The sequence below is a fragment of the Panthera leo genome, chromosome F3 (genome assembly GCF_018350215.1).
Source record: "Panthera leo isolate Ple1 chromosome F3, P.leo_Ple1_pat1.1, whole genome shotgun sequence".
NCBI classification, from domain to species: domain Eukaryota; kingdom Metazoa; phylum Chordata; class Mammalia; order Carnivora; family Felidae; genus Panthera; species Panthera leo.
Window position 1 is genome coordinate 44,113,759 of NC_056696.1, and position 24,696 is coordinate 44,138,454.

General features: G+C 55.7%; 1 protein-coding gene and 1 non-coding gene across 4 annotated transcripts; one reads left to right on the forward strand and one right to left on the reverse strand.

Annotated features, from left to right (window-relative positions):
* Positions 1 to 317: 317 nt before the first annotated feature.
* On the reverse strand, positions 318 to 22,771 carry SLC41A1 (solute carrier family 41 member 1). 3 transcript variants are annotated; one of them, XM_042925149.1, is made up of 11 exons: positions 22,292 to 22,771; positions 19,571 to 20,572; positions 11,286 to 11,393; positions 10,085 to 10,156; positions 9,302 to 9,446; positions 9,039 to 9,185; positions 8,282 to 8,429; positions 7,315 to 7,394; positions 6,270 to 6,404; positions 5,821 to 5,969; positions 318 to 2,897 (listed from the first exon to the last, which is right to left on the reverse strand). In XM_042925149.1, the coding sequence occupies exons 2-11, from the start codon at positions 19,943 to 19,945 to the stop codon at positions 2,712 to 2,714; spliced, it is 1,545 nt and encodes a 514-aa protein (XP_042781083.1). In that variant the 5' UTR covers positions 19,946 to 20,572; positions 22,292 to 22,771; the 3' UTR covers positions 318 to 2,711. The 3 variants fall into 3 exon arrangements, with proteins under 3 accessions (XP_042781083.1, XP_042781085.1, XP_042781084.1); XM_042925151.1 differs by lacking the exon at positions 22,292 to 22,771 and adding an exon at positions 21,211 to 21,229; XM_042925150.1 differs by lacking the exon at positions 22,292 to 22,771 and adding an exon at positions 21,147 to 21,168.
* On the forward strand, positions 4,929 to 5,066 carry LOC122212536. The gene has a single exon (XR_006199205.1). It is a non-coding gene; the product is annotated as a U4 spliceosomal RNA (small nuclear RNA).
* Positions 22,772 to 24,696: the final 1,925 nt, after the last annotated feature.

Sequence of the window (24,696 nt, forward strand, 5' to 3'; positions counted from 1 at the left end):
GCTCTGCAGGGAAGGAATCTTAACCCATAGACGCTTGTGCCCCTTAGCACGATACCCCACCCGAGGCCGACTCAGTGCGTGGAAGGCGAGGACACTGCACGGACTTCTGGAATAAGTCCCAGAGCACTGCTGATCGTTTTGCAATAAATGACTGATGTGTGCGTTTTAGCACACAGCTCTGTATGTAAGAGATGTTTCATTTCTTGTCATACTCTGGCCTCTTGCCACTGCTGGGCGAGGAGGGGGTGGGACTACTGAGGGGAGGCTAAACAGCTGGAGCTGCTTCAGGGTGAGACACACAGGAACCGCCAACCACCTAAATAAACGTCCTCTTTATTTTACCAAATATAATTTATCAGTTACGTTGACATTTGTCAATTCAGTTATAGTAACTATAAATAATCCTCTTAAGACACAGTTCTGTAACTCTTTAAGGATACAAGAGTAAACCAATGTTGCTCCTCTCAGCCAGGCCAAAATGACATGCAGTTTGTGCAATCAGGGGAAAAGAAACGAGTCTTCCGGGAAAGTCCGCTTCATTTTCTTTCCCTTTCATCCCACAGTCCTCCCTCTGCTCACACACTGAGGGCTTGGGGCACGCCTACCTTCCTGCTTTTTCAGCAAAGGAGGATGCTCCCGAGTCTCCAGGGCGGCCTGGCTGAACTCCAGGGACGAGGAAGGGGTGAGTGACTGGGGGCAGGGGTGACCGGGGAACACAGGGGCACAGCCTCGGGGGCAGAGGACTTGGTTTTGGTGCCTGTACAAGAAGAGTCTGTGTGCAAATGTGTCTGGAGGTGGAGGGCAGGATAAAAGAGGGCCTGAGGGAAGAGCAGAAACAAGGCTGGTGTTAACGAACTCTGCCAGACCCGGCCCCAGCTAGATAACCCCCCCACGGTTCCTTCCAGTTCTAAGACTCCAGAAAGTGGCCTGGGCGGAAATCGAGGGACAGAAAAGATAGTCTCTGGAGGTACAGGCTGAGTTCCTGGGATGAGACCTGGTGCTGGGAAGACACAGGGTCAGTGCCTAGCCTGCTGCTGGAGGCGGGCCCTTCCGGCTAGAGAGAGGAGGGTTTATGGGGGCGGGGGAGAGAGAGGCTAGAAGAAGCCTGCATCCAAACGCTCGGCTATGCACACACGTGAGTGTGGACAGATTTCCGATCTGGTCAGAGTAATGGGCGGGGGCGGATGGGGAGGCTCCCGTGTTCCCCAGGTCTTGCACTAGGCAGAGCAGAGGAGCAGCAGCTGGTGACGCCCAGCCTACCAGGTCGGAATCGTCTTTTGGGTGGCTGGCAGGGGGAAGAAAAGGTGAGGAAGGCTGGTTTAGGGAAGTGACCTGCTGGCTGAGCAGTGGGGCTGGGGGCTCTAGCTGGGGTCAGCACTGCACGGAGGCGGGATCTAGAGGCAGCGCCTGGCCTGATGACACAGATGGAAACACTTCCAGCGAGGAAGCTTTCTCTGTCACCCTGGAAGGGGCACACGGCCTTTGTGTCGGGGAAGCAGGGGAGCTTAGAGCCGTTTCCCTGACCGCCGGCATGGTTCCTAACACGTGCTCGGCCCTCCATCAGTATAGCTCAGTGAATGCTTCAGACCAGGCCTGCACATGAGCTCCTCTTGGGGAGGCTGTGTATTTGTTGAATGAGTGAATGAATGAATGAATGGATGGATGATGAATGAGGGCAGAAGCCAAGAGAGAAGACCCTCCACAGCAGGACGGCATGAGTGATTTCAGGAAGGGACAGAGTCGAAGGTGACGATGTGAAATGCCCTCGGGAGAAACAGCGACAGTGAGCCACCCCGGCCGCCCTCCACCTCCCAGCCACCCTCCACATACTCATTCCCTGTCCCTAATCTTGGAACCCAACCTGGAAAGCTCTGGAAAAGGTGGTGTTGAGAGACAATTAGACACAAAGATTAAACAGAGATAAACAATCGGTCCTCTGGGCCCAGGGAGGATGTAGATCTTGGTAAACCTGTTGGTGGACACGGGTCAACAGGAAGACCAGGACCCTACTCATTTCTTCCCGGATGTGACAATCAATTGGAAAAAGATCAAAGGGAGGGGTTGGTGGTGTTTATCAGACAGCTGGGTAAGGGGCGTGTGTACAATTTGAATAGTCAGTCTGCCTCACTCTTTTTGGGACCGAGAGAGAATAGGGTTAGGATTACACAGGGCCAGGAGCAGCTATCTCCTTCCTAGTGCTTTGAAGTTGGTCCGTTTATAGAAAAAAATATGTGTGTGTTTTGGAGGAACGGGGGTGGGGAGGGGGGAATGATATTTATCTCTCTGTTCAATCAAAATGAAAAAAAAAGAAGGAAAAGAAACCCAAAAAACCAGAACCCACTTACAAAGGGTTTCTCATTAGGGCCATGACCGAGTTTGCTAAAGCTAAACCAGATGCCCCCAGATCCCAGACAGAAACCCCTGCCCCAATCCACATCGCCTGGAGGCACCCACCAGGAAATTGCACTTGGTGATTGTCTCAAAAATCTACTTGTACTGCTCATCTCAGTCCATCTGTCCTGTCTGAATTCTTGCTATACAAACTTGGCTCAATGTATAAAAATTCCCATTGAAAATAATGAGAATTCAGTATCAAAGTGAAGTCCCTAGAAAGAGGTGGGAGTGTGGAGTGGGGCTGGGGGAAGGGGAACAAAAGAAAAAACTCAAACAGAAAGTGCAGGAGGGGTGGGGGAAAAGGTTGAGTGACCAGGCTAGTCCCCAACATCTGTGTCTCGGTCCCCAATGAGCCAGAGGACATGGAAGCTGAGTGCTAGGAGCCCAGTGCCAAGCAGGTCCCCCAGAGCTGTCAAGTACGGGATGGAGAAGTTGTCTGGGTCCAGGCCCCGGCCCCACATCCAGTGCACCATCCAGTCCGCGATGTACAGGAGAATCAGCACCTGGGGAGACAGAAGGGCCCGGCCTATAGCCATCCCCTCTCTCCAGGGGGAGCCAGAGGCCACGCGATGGAACACACCCATTGCCTCACAAGGCTCGGCTATCCACAGTGGGACAGCTCATCTTTCCACCCCTGCATTGTTTCCAGTCCCAAACGAGAGACTTCGTAATCTAAATCCTACTTATTGCAGAAATTCAGCGCTCTTGCCTCTAATTCTGGGTCATCCTATTCTCGGGTCCCTCCAGCGCCTGCCCTGTCGGCCTCTCCGGGAGCCTGGCAAGGGGCTGGGGACTGGAGCTGGCTTTCCATACAGGGGCTTCTCCACGGAGCAGAGCAGAGCAGAGCAGAATAAGGACAGCATTTGAGGCTGCTGCCAGCACAGTTGTACCGTTGTCTAAATAACAGTCGATTATCCCAAGCTAGCTTCCTCCTGCCCCTTTCGGTTCTGCTGCCGTGGGCTCCTGGAAAGCAGGTCTAGCTTAACATTAGCCCTAGCAAAACAGAATTACGAGTCTGTCAGCTGGATGTAAACCAGAGCACATATCAATTCAAAACACATTTTGGATCATCTGCTGCTTTGATTTATCTGGGCCCTTACTTCCCTCCCACTTCTACAGATCAAGAATGATCTAGATTAGAACTTTGCTAGGGGGCCCCAGGACCAGTAGCGTCAACAACAGCTGGGAGCTGGTTACAGAGGCAGAATCTCAGGTCCCCCTCTTGATCTTCTAAATCGGAATCTGCATTTTAACAAGATTCACGTACACTTTTAAGTTGGCAAAGCGCTTGATGTAGAACACTAGAGGAGAGTGACGCAGGACCGTGTCTTCTATATCCTCAGCATCATTTGGGCTCCCTAAATGCCCGCATCTGCGTGCGAATGAAGAGGTTTCTACCCGTAAATCTCCAACACAGTCATTTGGGAGGTTTTGCTCTTAACCATATTTTGCAAAAACTGGTATGTAAATTCTGCCCTGAGGGGCTCAGTTGCAGGAACCAGAGGCCCTTGGGGGATCCTGAAGCCAGAACCGATACCTAATTTTAGGCAAACTTGGTTGTTCTCTCGAAGGCAGTCAGAGGTTACAGTTCAGCACCCTGCACGTTCCCCCTTGCCTTGCACACAGCAGCCTTGTACGTGGCCTGCCCCTGGCCCTGGGTGAGGGCCGGCCCCCCCTTCCCGCCCCCTAACTTCGCACCCTTCCCAGCAGTTGCAAGAGTCCCAAATAAAGAGTGTGGCCAGGAGGACTTCAGGACAAGCTTCAGGAAGGGCACGGCAGCAGCTGACCCCTCATTCCAGCCTCCTGAGCCAGCTCTAGGACACACGGCTGAGAGGAGGGGGCAAAGTACGCAGGAAGAACCTTTACAGCGGACTAAGTGCCCAGCTCTGGCCCTCCACAGGCCTAGAGAAGAGAGCAGAGGTGAGGGTGCCTCCAGCTGGCCCCAAATGGGGAACAGAGCCAAGGTGTATCCTTCCTGATGGAGGCCGAGGGCTAACCTCCAGCCACAGACCCTTGGCGTACCCACCCCCGCTTTCCCAGCAAGGGCACTTAACCCAACTTGCAAGGGAACGTGCTGCCTAGGTAACTGCCGTGGGGCAAGAATGGATGGTTGATTCCCAGCCCAGCCCTTGGTAAGACGTCCCAACACACAGCCTTTTCAAGGTGTGGGGTGAGGGGCTGGAGGGATAAGAGGTTCCCAATGGCGGACTGGTTAAATGAAATCATGTCCATCTATCTATACGATAGAAGACCGCAGCCATCAAAGAATCAGGGTGCTCTTCTCTTTATGTGTCGACGTGCACTGACCTCTAGGATAAACTGTCAGGTGAAAAAACAGGGTGTGGACGGTGTGCTACATGTGTGTACAAAAAAAGGGGGGGGGAGGAAAAGAAGAAAAATTATGTTTGTATAAATACAGAAAAGGTTGAAGGATCTACAAGAAACGGATGACACGGGTGGCCAGAAGGAAGGGACTGGGTGGCAGAGAGAGGGCAGAAAGGAAGAGCACTCATTATGAACCTTTAAAATGTTTAAGCTTGGCACAGTGGCAGTATCGTAGCCAATGAAGTTTATCCGAGGCACGATTAGTGCTAATTAAAATGTTTTGAACTATGGGGCTGTTATTACCGGTTGGAAGTCAGGTCTATAGAAATTGAAACTGTAATACTAGGGTGAGCGTGGCTCCAAAGGGATAGCGTAAGGCAGGGCCTGTGACGGAGGAACGGTTCTGTGGCGACAATACACAAATCTACGGCACGGAGACAGAACGGCATGGAACTAAACACACGCGTGCACATGAGTGTATATAAAACTGATGCAGTCCGTGGACCGTTCCGACCCTCACTGCCTGGTCTCGTTACTGTGCTGAGTTACGTGAGATGTTACCGCCGAGGGAAACTGGGTGAACAGTACACGGGATCTCTTGGAACGTGTTTTTTGCAACTTCCCGTGAATATATAATTATTTCGAAATAAGAGGTTGCAAAAAAATGGAATATTACTAGCAGGGAGAGAGTGTATTGTGGTCCAGGATGGCAAGGCTGGGCAGGATCCTAGTGTGGTGGTGCTGACATTTTTTTTTCCAAGCCCTGAAACCCTCCGTTCGAATGACATCTCCTGAGGAAGGCCAGCACGCAAAACAGCCAAGTGGAGCTCCGTGGCCAGGCCGGTGGGGGTGGCGCCCAGGCCCACCTGCTCGGCACCCTACAGCCACCACCTCGGGTCCATTCCTCTCAATTTACAAATGGATCACTGAGGCTCAGAGACGTAAAGCAACTGGGCCAAAGTCACACAGCACGTTCGTGACTCTGCTGGAACTGCGGCCTGTTCTCTGAGCCCCTGAGCCCAGTGTTTCCTGGCCACCCGGTCCCAGAAGAAGTGGTGGCAGAGTGTGTGGCAGGCCCTCCCACGCCCCTGCCGTCCGTACCTGGAGCAGGGCAGCTGTCATGTAGAAGATGATGAAGATGAGCGTAAGAGTGGTGTGCCCGCCCTGCATACAGCTGATGGTGTAGAGGAACACCAGGTGTCCTGGAACCACAAGGAGGAAGAGGACCCGGGCCGAGCGAGAATTCACATCTGGGACCAGGGGAGAGAGGGGGTGAGGAGGTGAGGAGGAGGAGCCCTGGCCCCGGAAGGCCTTTCAGTCAGGGGACACCACACTACGCTCCAGGACAGCGGGGCTGTCTCTGCTCTCCACGCCGTGGTCCCCAGCCCCCGTGGCGTCCCAGGAAAGGACCGTCTTCCTGCCTGGGATCTGCTCTCCAGAGAGAAGGAGAAGCTGCGTATGTAGGCCCCAGCTGGTTCTCAAGGGAAGCTCACTGAGTGCCGCCCCCTCCAGAGCCGGAAGGGACTGGGAGGCTGGGACTCTGCCATTACCAGGACTGAAGAAGGTGGTGCAGGGACTGGGGCAGCGGCGGGGGGCTTGCTCCGAGTTCTCCCCTGGCATCCCGTTCATGTGCAGAAAAGTGGAGATGCGGCTGGCCTGCACGGCCACCAGATTGCCCCCGACACCTGCAGAGAGACAGAAGGGGAGTGAGGAGTGGGGAGGGCAGGACACACTCACCAGTCCCCCGGGGAAAAGGGATACACTGAGGAGGAAGACCAAGATGCCCCCATTTCCAGGGAGTCTTCCAGGCTCCTTCCGTCCTCCCCGCTATGGAGACGTGGCAGTCCCATGTGCCCCTCGGGTGGCCGAGAGTGCGGGAAGGGGTGCAGGCCGATCTGTAGACTCAGGGAACCTGAGCCCCTGCTGTCCCACCCACACGGCCGAGGCGACAAGGCCTTGCCTTGCCTCAGCCCCTCTCCTCAGCTCTGAGCAGACCCAGGCAGCCCCTGCCCCTGTGCTGGTTCCAGGAACTGATTTCAGGTCTCAGGTTTGAGCTCTGGACTCTGGAATCTGGTACCTCTCCTAGGAACCGTGCTGGTTTATTGCTGCCCCTCCCACCACTGACCTACTCCCTGCTCTTCTCAGCCTTGCTTGGAGCTCCGAGAGGCTGACTTCTACAGACTACATCACCCAGGCTCCCCTGCTGGCTGCTTCTAATCGGGTTAGTTCAACAGGAGGCACCAGTACCCCAGTCAGAGACGAGGGGGTGGGGGGGAAGGAGAGAGGGGTCAGGTATGTCTTTCCTTATCCCAATCTGCTTTTAGGTAGAGGCTTACCCCTGCTGGGGGCAGAGGTGTGGTCCCTCTGGGCTCCTATAACACTGTTTCCTCCCCTTGACCCTTGAGGACTAGGGCTTCCTGTGGTTGCTAATCTGTGTGTCCTTCCCCTGCTCCCTGCTCTGTGAGCAGCCCCTTCATTAAAGTCTTGAACTCTCTGAGCGGGATACTCTTGCCCGCCAGAATCCCGACGCAGAGCCCCCCACACCCTCCTCTCCTGCCCCCCTCCGTTCCCCCGGCGCTGATGCCAAGACCTCACCATTAATCACAGGCGTGAAGACGGCCATCCCTGCAAAGTTGGGGTCCGAGACAGTCTTGTCCAAGATGAGACCTCCCACACTACACAGACGAAGACAAAGTGACACAAAGATCACCGAAGGGTTGTGCTTCGGTTCCGGGGATGTCAGGCACAGGCCCATCTGGCCTCGGGGAGGAAGAGGAGGTGCTCCCAGGCTCCCCGGTCTCCCAGGCGTTGCCCCCTTTGCCAGAACCAGTTGCTGCTTATGATATTCAGAGCTGGCAGAGCGGCCCCAGAGCTAACTGGTGGCACCGGGTCAGGCAGCCGCCTCCTGTACCCGCCCCGCAGGTTGGCTGCAGGAGCCAAGGGCGACCTGCCCGGGAGGGCCGCCTGGTTGTGCCTGCTCGGTGTTCGTTTCCCCTTGTGGAAACAGCGCGGGGCTCTTCCTCGGGAATCGCCTCTCTCAAACTCAGTCACTGTGGTTCGGGTGACACTGCTCCAACGACGGCCAGGCCCCCGGGCCCGGCCAATCACGGCATCGCTTTCCCGCAGCCAGAGTGATGGGCTCAGGCAGAGCCGTGTGACTGGCTGACAGCCGGTGAAATTCTGTAGTGGGACTTTGTGGAACTGTCGAGAGGCTTCCTCCCACGGGAGTTAGTAAGAGTAAGGAAAGTATGAACCTGGAGCTGCAGGCCATCACAGGGAGAAGCGGAGCCGAGAGGCGGACAGTAGCGGAGCCCTGATGCTATCGCTGATGCGCCTGAGCCCAGCCGGGCCTTTTTAGTTCCCTGAGCCAGTGCGTTCTGCTTCTCAGTGCAACCCATTTCAGATGGCTTCTGTCACATGCAACAGAAGGCCATGGAGCCGATACACTCTTGAAGGCATTTCTAGGGTCAGCACCAGACCGCTCCCCTTTTCCCAGGGCTCCCCAAGGACTCTCTGGCAGGGTGGGAGGAGGGTGAGGGTGCATACGAGGGCCTGAGCCTACCTGCTGATGGCCATGGCAATGATGACGGGCTCCCAGCCTGAGTACAACACCTCCCTTGTGGCTGGGCTCCGTCGGGCGAGCACCACCCAGACAGGCAGCAGGGCCACGAAGAAGGCACACACCAGGGGGTAGATGTATTGCCAGTCATCTGAGAGAGGCAGAGATCAGAGGGAGGTGAGCACCGCAGCTCCCTGCTCAGGCCTCCCCCGGCTCGGCCTGCCAGTGTGCCGGCAGATCCACGGGAACGTCACCCTAAGTGCCTGTAAACACATGACCTCATTGATCCTCCCTGTAAGGCCAGGACAGAGGTGGGGCCAGCCTTTTCCATTCTGTCGATGAGGAACACCAAGCTGAGAGCTCCCCAGGCATGGGGCTCGTTAGGGGCAGAGACCAGATTCCAGCTTCCTTTGCTTTGATCCCCAGAAATCACTAATTCCCCTCCCCTTCTTCACTCTGCAAGCAGATTCCGGACTTCAGTTCCTTTCCCTCACCCCTTCCACCTTTACGCCTCCAAGGCAAGTAGGAATCCACCGGATCAGGCGAGAATAGATTTCTCAGACCCTTTTCCCCGTGCCCCTGCTGCCTGCATGCATTGGAGAGTACTTAGCCTCTGTCTCCGTGCTCGGGAGTTATTACAAAACTGTGTTCCAACCAGATAGTTAAGAACTTAGAGGAAATCCTTACACGCCGGTAAACCCACTGCCATCTCTCCCAAACCCCCCTACCCTGGTCACACCCTCAGTGGCCTCAGCCTCACCCAGCTCCAGGTAGAGTCCCCAGCTGATGCCTGAGAGCAGTGCCAAGGTGATGAGGTCACCCAGGCTGGCGGCAATGGGCGTGGCCACATTGTCTGGGTTGATTCCAATCTTTCGGGAGCCAATGATGACTCCAATCATGATCATACCTGGGGAGGAAGGGGATTGGGCCGGGCGGGGCGAGAAGAAATAAAGGGGTATCAGCAAACAAAAGGAGAGATTGGAGGTGCCAGGCTGACACCCTGCCCTTCTCCTCCTTCCTTACCCAGTACCAGGGAGGCGATGAAGGCCGTGGCCACGCTGCTGGCACACAGTAGGAAGGCGTGCGGGATGCTGAAGTGGCCGTCAGGGATCCAGCCAAAGACAACGGCTGCGATGGATGCCAGGAAGCCCACCACCGTGGCCTGCACCTGAGGAGGGAGTGGTAACTCAGAGAGTGGGGGGGAGGGGGTGGGGGCACCGAGAGATTCCTAGCACCGGTCACTGAGCACTTAGCCAGACCTCTTCTTGGCTCTCGGCAGCCCCAGGAGGCAGGCTGGGCTGGACTGTGCAGTCCTCCCGGGCTGGAATGAAGTCTTTATTTATTTAGTTTCACACCAGACACTAGTACTGGGCAGTGCACCCTGCAGGCGCCCGGGACGTGTTACTGGCTGGATGACTGTCCCTCTGGGGATTGGGGTGAGGCTCAGCAGAGCCTGAGCCTTCAGTCCACAGACAAGGCCTGGGACTCCAGGGGTAAGACTCCCAGTCTGGAAGCTGTGTAGCTTCACGTGGTCGATGGCACCCCAGCACTCCTGAGTCTGATCTGTGGGAACTCACACCCAGTGGACCCCTGCGGGTCGAGAACTGACATGGGGCCTGCTGGGACCCTCCCCATCTTGGCCGTTTTCCTGAGAAACTTGGTTACCTCCTAGAGCTGCTTCAGGAGACGCCAGCTCGGCAGGATGCTGGAGTGTCACTCCCAAGCAGGCTGGGGCTGACCTCAGTCGTTCAGATTCCTGACTAAGGGGGAAGCTTAGCCCACCCTCTCTGGTCTCTGCTTTCTTACCTGGATGAGGGCCATGTTCCCCGTGATCATCCGCCAGAGCTCCTTGGGTGTGTCCATGTGCCCAATGTTGGCCTGGGAGAGGGAGGGCGAGGGGCTGGAGCTCCAGGCTGGAAAAGGCCTGCAGCTCCGTCTGTTAGGAACCTGCCTGGATTAGGAGGCAGTGCATGTGGCCTAAGACTCTGGGACCAGGGCGTAACCCCCAGGGAAAGTGAAGCAGCATCAAGGGGGCCGGGAGAGGGAAGGAGCTAAAGAGCCTGAGCTGCTGCAGCTGGGGGCGGGGGGCCGGAAGGGGGCTCCCAAGGCAGCCCCCTCTTCTCCTTCTCGCCTCCTCTCAGGACAGCCGCTGAGCAGAGGCAGAGTCCATCCCACCGGCTGCCCATCTGGGCGGCCCATTCCCGTGTGGGTCAGAATGACCCAATCCCTGGCTCTGAGGCCCGCTTGCCATCCTCGGGCAGGAAAGGTCAGCTGCCGGTACAGGACTGGGGCTGCAAGAGGGTCTGGGAAGAAGTGAGGTGGCGTGGGAGTAGGCCAGAAGTAAGGCAAGATGGGGTGGGCTTGACCGGCTGCCACTCTCTCTGCTGCCCTCTCTGGACTTGGAGCCGTGCGGGACATCCCTGCCAGCTGGCTGCCCAGCCTCCTGAGTTTTTTTGCTTCCCACCTCCCACCCTGTGGCCCTGAATCTGGTTCCTTCTCTGAACCGTCATGGCTGATCTCTGGGGCTGTGGGGAGGGGGAGTGATAAGCAGCCCCCTCCCTGTCTATTCACTTGATGAAGAGTAAGCGGCAATGGGGGAAAGGGAATGGGATGCGAGGGGGGCTGGGAAGGCCTGGCTCTGCTCCTGCCCAGCTGTGGAGTAGGGCTGGAGATCAGAGGAGGCCCCCATCTGTGCAGGTCGAGGGACCAGCATGACGCTTGCCTGTCAAAGCTGCACAAACAGTCACGAGGCGGGTTGCAAAGCAGGGGGTGGGGCAAGAGTCCAGGGACAGCTGGGACATCCAGAAACCAAGCCTGGGAACCACTCTGGGCGGGGAGCCCCTGCCCAGAAGCAGGACGCCCAGGCTGGGATCTCCCTACCCCTTCCCGCCCCAGCCCCGCACTCCAGGCCTGGGCACTCGAGAGAGGCCTGTAGTGATCTCTCAGTCTGGCTCTGTGCCGCCCGGAGTCCTCTGTGTGTCCCATGCCTCCCAGCCAGGACACTCACTGCAGTGGACAGCCTCGATGCCAGGGTCATTTCCAGGTTCCCCTTAAGCCCCAGCAGTGCAGGCACCAGGATGAAGACCTCTGTCACCTTCTGGAAGACTTCCCAGTGCTACAAGGTGAAAACAGAACCCAGGAATCTCAGTGCCCCAAACGGTTGGCATCAGGTCGAGCAGATAGTCTGGGATCAGGGGCTCGAGGAGGAAATGGAATCAGCAGGGCATGAGCACACCAAGCGCCTTTTCTCCAAGAACCCTGGAACCCAACCAAGAGCATGGTGCTGCAAACAACACGGCCCCCGCTTCCTGGCACCCAGAAATGGGGAGACGTGGAAGGTCGCTTCCAGTCAGGAACTCCGGCCTGGCTCCACTTCCTCTGCCTGCTCTCTGGAGCCGGGGGGAGAGGAGGTGAGGACCCACACAGCTGTCACCCCAGGCTGGTTTACACCCCAGAACTCCTTCCCAGGCCCCCCTCAAATAGCAGTCCCCAACCTCTTCGCCTTCAGCCCAGTTTCTCTGCGGCTGCAGCCTTGGGTGGTGTTGTCTCAGCTGTCGAGAGCCAGGCTCCACAGGGCTGGGGCTGAGGAGATTAGAGTTTGTTTGGTTTCTGTGTCCAAGGGCTTTGGGCCTCAGCCACAGCAAGTCTCCTTACGAGGCTCTGAATCAAGACCGGGGCCCCCAAATCTCTGCGTGCTGGTTTGCAGGAGGCTTTTTATGCCTCCTCTGCATTCCCGCACCTCACATCCCTTCCCCAGTCTCTCAGCTAGGCAAGGCAGGTGTGGCCCTGTAGGAAGAGCACTGGACTAGGAGTCAGGAGACAGAGGTTCTAGTCCGGGGACTATCAGGCCTGGCTCTCCACCCAGTTTCTTCAGCTAACAGCTGTTAAGTGCCGACGGTGTGCCAGGCTAAGTGCTCTACATATGTTTTCTCGTCTCTTCCTATCAACAATCCATTTCGGTGGGGGCTATTTTTGTCCCCGTTTTGTGAATGAGGAAAGAGAGGTCCAGGGGGCGCAATACTTGTTCGTGCTAAGAGGGGAAAGAGAAAGAGCCAGGATTGGCTATTTGAAAGCTACTTTAATTGCAAGTGAGACTGAAGATGTGCAAAAAAGGCTGGGATTGCGTCTCCCTCCCTGGTGCTGGCTGCCGCGTGGGCTCCAGTATTTGTTCCTTTATTTGTTTAGGAATGGGTCACCACCTTTGGAGAGGGAGGAGGGGGTGGGCGGCCAGGCGAGCGTATGCAGGTTGATGAGGGAGCTGTGGGCAGGAAGCAGAGTGCTGTGTGTGCGAAGGCACTGGACTGAGAGCCTTGGGTCTCCTACAGAGACCACAGGGGTGGGCCTTATGCTCTCCCCGCTAGCGGCCTCCCACACGGACCAGGACAACCTGTACGGGGGCCTCAGACACATTACAAGGGCCTCAAGCTCCTGACTGTAAACTGTACAATTCAGGGGCCAACTCAGATGGTCTCTAAAGGCAATTCCAGCATTGACACTCCACAGTTAAGAACGAGGACAGCTGTAAATCGAACCCCCAGGGAGATGTATCACCTACACCCATTAGATTGGCTACTATGCAAAATCGCCAGAAAAAAACAAGTGTTGGTTGGCAAGGAAGTGGAGAGACTGGAGCCCTCGTGCGCTGTTGGTTGGGGTGTAAAATCCCCTAACCACTGTGGAAAATAGTATGGAGGGTCCCCCCCAAATTAAAAATAGAGCCACCCTAGGGGCACCCGGGGGGCTCGGTCGGTTACGCGTCCGACTTCGGCTCAGGTCGTGATCTCACGGTTCGTGAGTTCGAGCCCCGTGTCCGGCTCCGTGCTGACAGCTCAGACCCTGCAGCCTGCCTCGGATTCTGTGTCTCTCTCTCTGTCCTTCTCCCACTTGTGCTCTCTCTCTCTCAAAAACAAAACAAAACAAAACAAAAAAACCCCAAAAAAACAAACAAACAAAAAAACTTAAAAAAATGTAGAGAATAATAAAACTACCCTATAATCCCGCAATCTCCCTGCTGGGTGTATATCCGAAAGAAGTGAAAGCAGAGTCTTGAAGAGATATTTGCTCACCCATGTTCACAGCACCATTATTCACAACGGCCAAGAGGTACAAGCGGCCCTGGTGTCCACTGATGGACAGATGCACACAAGGTGGTATATGCAGACAGGGGACCAGTGTTCACCCTTAAAAAGAGGACATTCTGGGGCTCCTGGGTGGCTGAGTCGGTTACGCATCCAGCTGTTGATTTTAGCGCATGGCATGATCTCATGGTTTGTGAGTTCGAGCCCCCCATTGGGCTCTGCACTGACAGCACGGAGCCTGCTTGGGATTCTCTCTCTGCCCCTCCTCCACTTGTTCTCTCTCTCTCTCTCTCTCAGAATAAATGAGCAGCCTTTAAAAACTAACTAAATGAATAAATTAAAAAAAAAAAAGGAAGAGCATTCTGACACATGCTATATAACATGGATGAACCGTAAGGACATTATACAAAAGTGAAATAAGCCAGAGTCACAAAAAGACAAATACTCTACAATTCCACTTCTATAAGGCACCCAAAGTAGTCAAATTCATAGAAATAACAAGACAATGCTTGGTTGTCAGGGGCTGGAAGGGGATTTAGTGTTTAATGTTATAGACGTTCAGTTTCTCGAGCTGAAAAAGTTCTAGAGATCTGTTTCACAACCATGTGAATATACTTAACACTACTACATTATCCATTTAAAAATGGTTGAGATGATGAAATTTGTTGTGTGTTTCTTACCACAATAATAAATAATAATAACAATAATAATCATAAAAGATGAGCAGGGATTATCGGAGGGGGCTGGGGCCAGGGCCAGAGACTTGAGCAGCCTGGATACCTACCGGGAGGGCCTAGAAGGTAAGGATTTCTCTCTTCTCGTCAGAGTTCTTTTCGCGGGTGTGTGCGCATGTCGCTGGGGTGTATGCTCACCCGAGCTCCTGGTCTGGCCCCTCACAGCTGGAGGGCCTAGGACTCTCTTTAGGGGAGCCCCTCCCCAAGACTAAGGATGGGAGAGCAGCCCCCACCCCTGCCTGCCCCCTCTCCCCCAGCGCCACTGGCTGAGCTTTGAGGTCCCCACAGGAGGAGAGAGCCAGCCCCTTGCAGACTCTGGAGGACCGTGAACCCCGTTTCACTCCCGGGGTCCCCAGCGAGCCCCGGCCACCCCGGAGGAACTTGGGGACCGTTACTCCGGGACACGGCCAGGGCACACCACTGGGGTTCCAGCTCCCTGCGGACCCGGCCTGCTCTGCTTCACCTCATCCTCTCTCCCTACACTGGACAAACAGCTCCAGGGAGGGGAGGACTTCCCCTCCCCCTACGAGGGTGGCTGACTGGGGACTTCCGAAGCTTCTCTCAGAGCACAGCCTCGTATCCCCTCCTCACTGCAAACCATCCGCCCCTCCCAGAGCCTGGCTCTCCTGGTGGGCGCGGGTAACGTGCACGTGCGGGCCGAGTGAAAGGACCTGGAAAGAAATACTTTAAGTGTCTGCGTGTAATGTCGGCTCCGCTGTTTGTGAGGCGTATTGTTTGTCTTTGTGATTATTTAAGAAAAAAAATGTAGGAAGCCGAGCTAAGCCCCTCTGGCTGGCATGATAAGCACTCCCAAAGCCCTCCACCTCCCAGCACACGCGTTAGAAGGACCTAGAAGGTACGGGGGTTTCAGTAGTGGCAAGATGAGAGACGGAGAGGCAAGGGGAACACGCAGTCACCGTAACAGCCCCTGTGCCAAAGTTTTCCCAGCCCACACACAATTCGGCCTGGAATCTCGCACCGCCTGACCCTCGGCCCAGCAAAGCCCTGAACTGGCACTTGGGTCAGAGGAGCCAATTCCCACACACATAGTTGCTTCACCCACCGAGCCTGCTCAAAGAGGCAGCTCAGGCGGGGGCAGGAGGGAGCCTCTGAGACACACACACATGCACACACACTCTGTGTCTCTGGGAAGAGAGGCGGGTGATGTGGAACCAGCCTGGGAGGCAGGGCGGCCCTCAGGTTGAGCGGCTAGAATGTGGCAGGGGCAGACAGTGAGTGTCTCTCTTCCTTCCGTTGGCCTAATTCAGGCCCATCCTGTTCATCCTGGTGAGGAGTGCCTGCCCCTGAAGTCAATCAAACCTGTCAGCCAAGCCTTCACCCACGCCTTCCTGCTCTGCTGGGGACAGAAAAGGGCACGGTCCAGGAAGCACGGCCCCACTCGGTAGGGGAGGGCATCTTCAGATCTCACTGCTTTTCAGAATGTAGCTCCTCTTCCCTTTCTCTGTCCTTGGCTGGGGCTGGGGGCTCATTGGTTCCTGATACCCGGGGGTGAGAAATGAGACTGCTCCCCCCACACTCCAAAATAATCCTGATCCAAAGCGATCACCCTAAATTTCATACCTCAGTGGTCCTGCCGGGACCTCTTCCCCCTCCTTCCAACTTGCCTCTCCCGTCCCTTACCTCCTCTGGCTTCATATACTGACTTCCGTCCGCTTTCGAGCATTCTGCCCTGTGCTCTCTCCCCCTTCAGGAGGGTAGCGGCAGGGCGGAGAGTCACAGCCGGGAACAGGTGGACTCAAGACATTAAGAAGACCAAAATCCTGGGGTGCCTGGGTGGCTCAGTCAGTTAAGCGTCCGACTTTGGCTCACGTCATGATCTCGCGATTCGTGAGTTCAAGCCCCGTGTCGGGCTCTGTGCTGATAGCTCAGAGCCTGGAACCTGTTTCAGACTCTGAGTCTCCCTCTCTCTTTCTGCCCCTCCCCTGCTCATGCTCTGTCTCTCTCTCTCTCTCAAAGATAAATAAACATTAAAAAAAAAAAAAAAAGAAGACTAAAATCCCTAGAGATAAGCTCTGACCAGGCTGTGGGAGGACCCCGGAAGCTGGGCTGGAGTTGAGGACTAAGTCAGAGTCACCTGCCTGAGGCTTTCCCCCTCTGCAGGCATCCCAGGTGCCCCAGCAGGTGAGCCCCAGGCCAGCCTGGGTATCCGGGGCTGTACAAAGGGCGAGAAAGAGAGTGGTCAACGGAGATGGGATCTGAGCATCCTGCCCGGGAGCGCCGGCGGCCCTGGGAGCTGGCCAGGCTGGCAGGAACGCTTCTTCCCCTCCACTTCCCCAAGCCCACATTCGCCATCCGCCTTCATCTCTGTGGACTCTTCCACATGAGCAGCTGGAGGAGGAGGTGTTTGGGGGAGGGGGTTGTCGCCTTTCCTTGGGATTCTCAGTACGTGAGGAGGGAGCTAAAATAAGGACCTAGGGGTCTCACCTGTCTTAACACAGCTGGGAATTCCAGGGAAGGTTGGTACACAGCACCTCCTGCCACCCCCATCCCTCAAAAGGCTGACGGAAGAGGGGAGTGAGATGCCCTGCAAAGGCCTAGGAGCAGACTGGGGGGCGGGGCACAGAGCACCTTCGGCAGATCCCTATCCAACCACATTCAACCAACCGCCTCCACTCCCACAATGGGCCCAACCCTGCTTTCCTTCCTAAATGTCACAGGAACTTTCAGCCTCGGTCTGGACGCTGGAGCAGATGGCAGTCCATTTTTCTTTTTTTGACTTTTGGACAGTATACCAGTCTCTTATCTCACTGCAGAGGCTGGCTGTGCACATTGGACGGGAGGGCAGATAAGAGGCAACAGAAAGGAGCCTCCTAGGAAGAGACTAAGTCTTCTGCAGTCGTGTGGAAAGATGGGGGGCCCTGGACCAAGGAGCCATCAGCACCGGACTTTGGTTCATTTGCTCTGAGATGCTGGGGACGCTCTATAGCCAACCCCTCCAGATGGCCCCAGTCTTTTAGGCACTCCCAAATTCTGTCCCACTGAAGGCCATCTTAGCTCGTGAAGGGGGAATACAAGTGTGAATCCCTAGAAATCGTCCTGCTTTTCCTGAATCTGAGATTGTCAGTCACCCCTCTCCCCCTGCCCCCTGCTCTCCTGGATGTGGAATAAGAAACTCCCTGTGGTCCCGTGTCCTGGTCTTTCTGCACCCTCCTCCTGCCCTGATATCACTGTAGCCATCTGCAAGGCCTGCTCCAACCCAGCTGTGACAGGAAGGCTGGGGGAGGGGGACAAGGACAAACCAGCCATTGTCATCTATACCAAATGGATCCTAGCTCTGGGGTGAGAGCCTAAGTGCCACACTGAGGGCAATTGCTGGCCCTCTGTGGGTACGCCGGGCAGGCTCCAAAAGTCCCTACCGCTGTCTCAGGCTCATGGGTGTGGGGTGGGGGTGGGGCAAGATGTGAGAAGCCTTTTCCATCTCTAGAGTTCTAAGTGTGTGGGACTGGGGTGGGGGTGGGGGACCGCTAAGAACCTTTGTTCTTGTTCACTTTATAACTCCAGTTGTTCAGGATTCTGATCCACTCTGTCCTTTGAGGGAAGACGTGGAGAGCACATTCCTCCCTGAGTCTTTAACCAACTGGCAAATCACGGGCATGGTGAAGGCTGCAGGGCTTAACGGCCCGGGAGGCTCTGAGTCAGGATGACCAGGGACAAGTTCCCTAATCCCTCTCAGCCATAGGTTCCCTATCTACAAAATGGAGACGATCATGGTGCCTACCTCACAGGCCTACAGGCCTACAGGCCATTACCATTGCTGTCATTATTATGCAGAAAATAAAACAGCTGGACCCTGGTTGTATACCCCTTTGTAAGCACCAAACCAGAACCCCAAAACTCTTAAGAATGAGAACCAAGGCCACAGGAAAGGGACGGAAGAGGTGTGGGCACTGCTACCCCAGGCTCATTTCTCCTCCGGCTCCTGCCCCCACTCCCTGCCCCAGGAGGAGAAGCAGCCACTGGGGGAGGAATCCGAAGCCTGCCTTCCCAGCTCCAGACTGGCTTCCCAACCTCCATGAGGAACAACCCTGAGGACGACAAGTCAGGGCAGAGGGAAGGTCCTGTCCAGATGACAGGCCAGGCCGAGGCACTCTGGCATGACTTTAACACCGTCCTCATCAGCAACAGGAAGTGCAGGGTTCTTCTCGTAAGGGCTCAAGTCAAAGTGGTCCAGGGGGACGCTGTCGACAGAGCCACTTAGAAACCACCACCCTCAGTTCCCTGGGACACTGGCAAAGTGACACCCGTCCACCAGCAGGACTCTCTGCATCACCACATGCATTGTGTGTAGGGCTGGCCTGGCCCAGGGAGGGGATGTTGAGCTCCACGTCCTCATGGACATGGGGGATTTCATGGTTAGGGACAAACTGGTGGTGGTGGTGGTGGTGGGGTGGGGGGAACGTGTAGATCCCAAGGGCAAAGGCCAGATTTTCCCTGGTCTTTGTATTTCTCTAAGTACCTAGGACAGAGCTCAGCACTCAGCAGGAATTTGATACCTGCTAATGATTAACTTTTGATAAACCCAGCACCTTGGGGCAGGGGAACTCTGTGTGCCTTACTACACTTCAAAAACTTTTACCTGGAGACAAGACTTGAATTCTCTCTTGGACCTGAAGGTTCTGGGTGAGTCCTAACCTGCTACACAGGATACCCCTGGCTCTCAGCTTCCAGGGCCTGCCAGTTGCTATTCTCACCTCTACCCAGTAGCCTCACGAGAAGCCTTTTTTGCTCAGGGCAGATTCATGAACGGCAGGTAAGAAACAAAGAGGAGAGATGGTTCTGCCCAGGCCTGGTTACCTTTTGTCCCCATTTACATCACAGAATTGGCACTTCTAGGTCTTACCCCCAGCCCCCTCACCTTCCCCCCCCAAATCATGCATCAGATCGCATGTGCTTACCCCTGTTCTCCAAGGAGATCGTACCAAGGTTACAGGCAGATAAGCAACACAAAATGCCTTTAAGAACCTTCCCACTTAATTTGAGACCCTCTTGGCAGCTGAACAAATTCCTGCCCAGCAGGGGGAAGGAGGGGAGACTTGAAACTGAGCTTTCTACTGTGGGTATCCTTGAAACCCCAAGTGAAGGAAAAAGACAGCACAAAGAGGAGTCCCATCTAAGTGTCTCCTACTGAGCTGGGCTCAGGAGGAACGCCCAGGAGGCATGGCAGGCAACAACCTTGTTCCCTCTCCCCTCATCCAAGCCTGAGCTCTGGAACAAATTCTGCTTCTGTTAAGCAATGCTGCCCTGAACACCTCCTCAGGGCTACTGAGCTTCCTCGAGGCTTCTGTAGAAAGTAACTAGACCAAGAAGAAACTGAGGATGTGATCCAGAGGGAAACAGTATTCTAGGAAGCAGCAGCTGCTTCTGACAGGGAGGTGGAGAGAAAACTCCAAGAGTCAGTTTCCCAGGAGGAAAAGGTGGCCCTGGGTTCATGGTCAAGAGCTGCCCTACCCAGGTCCTACCTGCACGATGTCCAGCACCATGCCAGCAGCCACAGTCCCAAAGCCTGCCAGGAGGAAGGGAAACAGCACTTGCAGCCCGATGGAAAAGGAGGTCTCCTTGAGAGGGGAGGGTGGTGCGGGGCCACGGTCCGTGCTGACGTCGTCGCTTTCATTGCTCTGGCTCCCGTTCTCCAGAAGGGCGTCCTCCTCCCGAACCCCCTTGGCGTTGGCCCGGGACTCAATCACCACCACCTCCACCCCAGCCCCATCAGGCCCCAGGAACTCTGAGGTCCCAGCCAAGGGCTCTCGCCCGGGGCCATCGGAAGAGCAAGGTGAGGGAGTAGGGCCAGTCCCGTTCAGCTGGTGGGCGTCCTTCGGCTCTGGCTTAGAGGACATGACGGGAAGGGAGGAGGGGAAGGGAGAACTTCTCTCTCGCTCTTTTTGTTTGCTTTCTCTCTCCCTTTCTAAGTTGGGAAAGAACTTAGTCTTGGGGTGAACCCAGGCTTGGGTGCCGCGGGACCTCTTCCCGCGGCTCTCTGCTCCTACCGGGCGCTGCAAAAACTGCTCCACCGACAGGCAGCCCCATCAAGCACTGAAGCGGCGAGCTGGAAGGAAACAAGGAACTCCTCACCAGGCTCCGCGGCCAGCCGCTAGGGGTGCAGGTGCCTGACTCCGGCCGGCCAGCGCTGTGCTCGGGGGCAACTTATCTGGCCCCTTATCTTCTTTGGTTCTGAGCGGCAGGTTCCTCGGGGCAGGGGGCATCCAGAGTAGAAGAGCCCAGCCAAGTCTGGGGCGGCCTCTTAGGTGGCCCTTCTGTCATGAAAAGTAGCTTGAGTTCAAATCCTTGAGAAGGCAGCCGCGGCTGCGGCTCCCTCAGCTTCCCACAGCTCCTAGGGCTCTGTGGTCCCAGGGCAGTGTCTGCCGCCCTTCCCCTCTCCTCCAGAGATTTCCTTCCTTCCTGGGAAGACCTTGTCCCGCGTTGAATCCCTGGTCCTTAAAGTCACGAGAATCTGTGCGGAACACCTGATGTGGGAAGGAAGGAGACAAGAAAAAGAGAATGTTATGATATGGCAAAGGAGAGCTCATACTGGGACAGTTTTCCCACAAAGGCAGGCACTGAGTTTTCACTAAAACTACCCGTTCCCGCACTGTGGCATCTGGAGGGCCAGCAGGCACTGACCCTGCCATCGTCCCAACTGGCAGCCCACCGTCCCCCAGGGGTCACCGCAGTGGTCAACAGCAGCGAGATGTGGCCAGCCTGGGAGTGGGAAGATGTGGTTCAGGAGACCTTGGCATTGTCTTCTTGGCAACCAGGGGTGGACAGGGATGTCCTGGGGGAGATCCCTTCTTGAATGCTTATTAAGAACCCGGGATTATTTAAGTGTGGTCTCCCAGTGGGGTCAGTCACAAATTTAGTCACAAGCTCCCGGCCACACAGCAGAGGCACTGCACTGCAAAAGTGATTGTTTACAGTCACGAGACAGCCGTGCAAGGCAAATAAACAGGGAGAATCTGGTCACTAAATGAAAGTCTCCAGACCCCCAAACAGCCATAGCCCCTGAGGGAGAAAAAAAAAAACAAAACAAAACAACCAAACCTAGGAGGACTCCCTGGGCAATGGGGCAAGGCTGCCAGACCAAGGCCAAGAGCCAGAGGCCTACCCACTCCTGCCCTTGAGAGTCAGCAGTGTTACAAAAAGCTCAGACGCTGACTGGGATCCAGGCTTCTGTCTCTACTTCTCTCCTCCTGTTCCTGGCCTTGTGGGTTTGTCAGATAGGACAAGAGAGTTATCTCAGTTTGAAGGGGGAGAGCGCAAAACTATTGGTTATTATGCACACATTTCAGTTCCCTAGGTCTGTCCTGTTCCCCAGGGTTACTAAGAGTTGGATATAGTGGAATTCTTAAAAAACAAAAAGACAAAAGCAGCAAAACTAAAAAAAAAAAAAAAAAAAAAAAAAAAAAAAAAAAAAAAAAAGCAGAGCAAAATATAAAGGAGCAGCAGAAGCCAAAATGCACTTGTTCCCAAATGCATGTGTCTAGGTGTAACGGTCCCACTTTTCCTGTTTACGACCCCCCCCCACCCCAGGCCCTGATCCCACCCTAGCCCATTTCACCAAAATAGTTCTTACAGGCAAAAAATAAATTTAAAGAGAATTTCCCTAGGTAGGATGAACAAGTACTTAAGTATTCCAAACACAATTAGTCAACTCCAGTTTGGGAAAGGGTGATTCAAACTCCGGTAACTGACCCATGGGAATTGTTTTCTCTTTCTATGGACTCAAGTCACACATCCAGATTCCCTTTCAGACCTCTTTAAACACAGTCCTGTGGTCCTTGACCCTCACTAGAAATCCAGAACGAGACCTCCGAGCAGGAGAGTCCACTGCTCCTATCCCAGCAGCGCCTGCTAGAACCTGACCCTCCCTCCTCCTCCTGTCTTCCTGGCAGGCCACCTAAACTGAAAGGGGGCTCTCAGGAAGAGAAGCCAGTCCCTCACCACACTCCTTCCAGTAAAGAGACTTCAGACGGGCCTAAGGCCCTGGGATGAAGGAAGCAAAAGTAAACCAGGATGCCCTGAGGAGGGGACAAAAAAAGACCCGTTTTAGTATCTCCAAACCCTGGGCGGGGGAGAAGTAACTGGGTGGCCTACCCCGCCTCTCCCGCATTCAGACTCAGCAAATGCGCTGCTCGCCAGGGCTCCCGCCCTCCGCCACCCACCGCCCCAGACCCAACAGGACTGACCTGCCTCTCGCTTGGGAGGAAGGGGGGCGCCTGGCGAGTGGCAGCAGGGACCCGTGGTCTCGGGGGGTGCAGGGTTCCCCCTCTTCTCATCACTCCTCCTCGGCAGTCCTCCTCGGCCCCAGGCGTGCGCGCCCCCCGCCCCCCCGCACCCCCGGCCAAGGCGAGCGTCCAGCCGCGACACCCGGCTCGCTACATTTCGCCTCTGCGTTAAAGCGAGGCCGCCGCTCCGCTTCCCCGAGGGGTAGGTGGCCGGGGAGGGCAGGATATACCGCCTCGGGCCCGGGCGGGGGGGACCCGGACGGGGGACCGTGGGGCTGAACTCACTCGCCCCCAATCGCTTCTTGCCCGCGGACTTGGGCCCGACTGGTTGGCTGCTAGTGGCAAACGTGATCTGGGGCAGACTGGGTGGCACCCCCCCCTCCATCAAAAATAGGTTCAGGATGGACAACTGCGGCAGCCAATCGGAGGCAGGGGAGGGGGCGGGCTCAGCCTCGGCCCGGCCCCTTTCCTTCGCTTTGTGCCGGGGAGGCGGGGCGCCGGGGAAACGCAGTGAGAGGAGTGACGGCGACTGCGGGCCGGCGGCGTGTGCCGAGAGCTCGCGGGTCCCCTCGCCCGGCGGCCGGCGACCCGAGGTTTCCGTTGCCCGGCGCTCGCCGCTCGGGGCCGCCTCCCCCGAGCCGGCCCCGCCCTGCCGCGAGCCCCCCCCACCCCCCGCCGCCGCCGCCGCCTCGCCCTTTAAAGGCTTGTGCGCCTGTGCGCGTTTCCTCGCGCATCTTGAGTGTTTCCTCCAGCCCGTGGCCTTCGTAGCGTCGGTGTGGAGCCAGCCAGCTCTGACCCCGCGGGCTCAAGCAACCATCCCCGCGCTCCTTCCCGTGCTCGGCACCGGGAGAGAACCATCCCCACCTCGTTCTTGGACACAGCCCCTCTGCTGCTGGCTCGGCCCCTCGCGCTGCCTCCAGATCCCGCGTTCCTCTAAGCAAATGGCTCGGCCCTGACGGAACCGGCCTTAATAACGTCCCAGTTTTGGAAGGGGTGGGGATGGGCGGGCGGGAGCGAAAACAGGTCAGACTCGCGGCTGGGGTCCCACAGGCCCCACCTGAGGGAGGGGCGGAGGGGAGCTTCCTCTGACCCACCGTTCCTGGTGGCAACATAGGGGAGAGATCTCTGCATCCTGGGCGAAACGAAATCCAACTTTCCCTGACGCACCTTGTGGGATCAAAGAGGGGTGTTCCCATCTCGCCTTTTGCCACTTCCTCCCTGGGGTATCTCCACCTCTCCAACGCAAACTCAGTACCAGCTCTCTTTGGGATGTTTTTGTGCAGGCGATGTGACCTCCCCCAGAAAGGAACTGCCACCCCCAGGTTTTCCCCTCTTGTCAGTGGAACCTGTGACCAGTGGTTCCTTCCTGCCCTTTTCCACTGGGAAAGTGGCTCGGGGGGCGTTCTAGCATGACTCCAGACCCCTGGATGGGTTTTGGAGTAGGGATGTGCCTGGGGAGAGGAGAACGCAGTGCTGGCTTTGAAGCTGTTGGCTGCCCTTTCCTCTTTCGGATACACATGAACACCCACAGCAACCTGAGCATCTAATTCCTTTGGACAAGGACGACAGACATGTGCAACCTGGCGCCCCCACCCGCCTTCCCATGCTAGTATTTAGGATTATTTCAGTTTAGCTGCTAAAACATTTGCATCAAGGGCCTGCAGCCTCTAGAGGAAATGTCAGTGTCTTAGAACCCCAATTTTGGCCTCAAACACTGGGTCTCTCTTCCTGGAGGGAGAAGTAGCTGCTAGACTAGGAAACAGTGGGCCCCACCAAAAAGGAGCCGTTTTTGAAGAGGGGGTGTAGGATTAGGCAGAAAATTAAGGCTGATGTATCTGGAGACATTTCAGTCAGGGGCTGGAGACAATTCCCGTCCTGCTCCATTCAACAGTCTTTCCTGCTGCTTTAACCCTTCCTACAGCTCAGCCACCTGTATGTAAAATCTTGCTCTCTCCCCTATTCCCTTCCCACCTTGTATTTCTTACCCACCTGAAAACAGTTCTCTCCTGTGGGTTTTTTTTTTTTTTTAAATCAAAGCATACCAGCCATGTGTGAAAATGCACAAAACCAGAGTTTACAGGTCAACAAATTATGACACAATGAACATACCCACATAACCGCCACCTAAATCCAGAACGAAATCATTACTGGCATCCCAGAAGCCCTCATTTTCTCTCCCAGTCACTACCCCACCCTCCTTACCAAAGGCAACCTCTAACACCACAGAATAGTTTTGCCTGCTTTGGAACTTTATATAAATGAAACCATTCAGTAGGTATCATTTGGCGTCTGGTTTCTCTCACTCAATATTATGTTCGCGAAATTCATGAATATCACATTGTGGTAGCAGTCCTCACTCATGTTCG

Coding starts and splice junctions, on each gene's coding strand:
- SLC41A1 (XM_042925149.1), bottom strand. CDS start 19,945: ATGTCCTCTAAGCCAGAGCCGAAGGACGCCCACCAGCTGAACGGGACT. Junction 11,394..19,570: donor TGGTGCTGGACATCGTGCAG/GTAGGACCTGGG, acceptor TTCACCTTGTAG/CACTGGGAAGTCTTCCAGAA. Junction 10,157..11,285: donor CATCGAGGCTGTCCACTGCA/GTGAGTGTCCTG, acceptor TCCCTCTCCCAG/GCCAACATTGGGCACATGGA.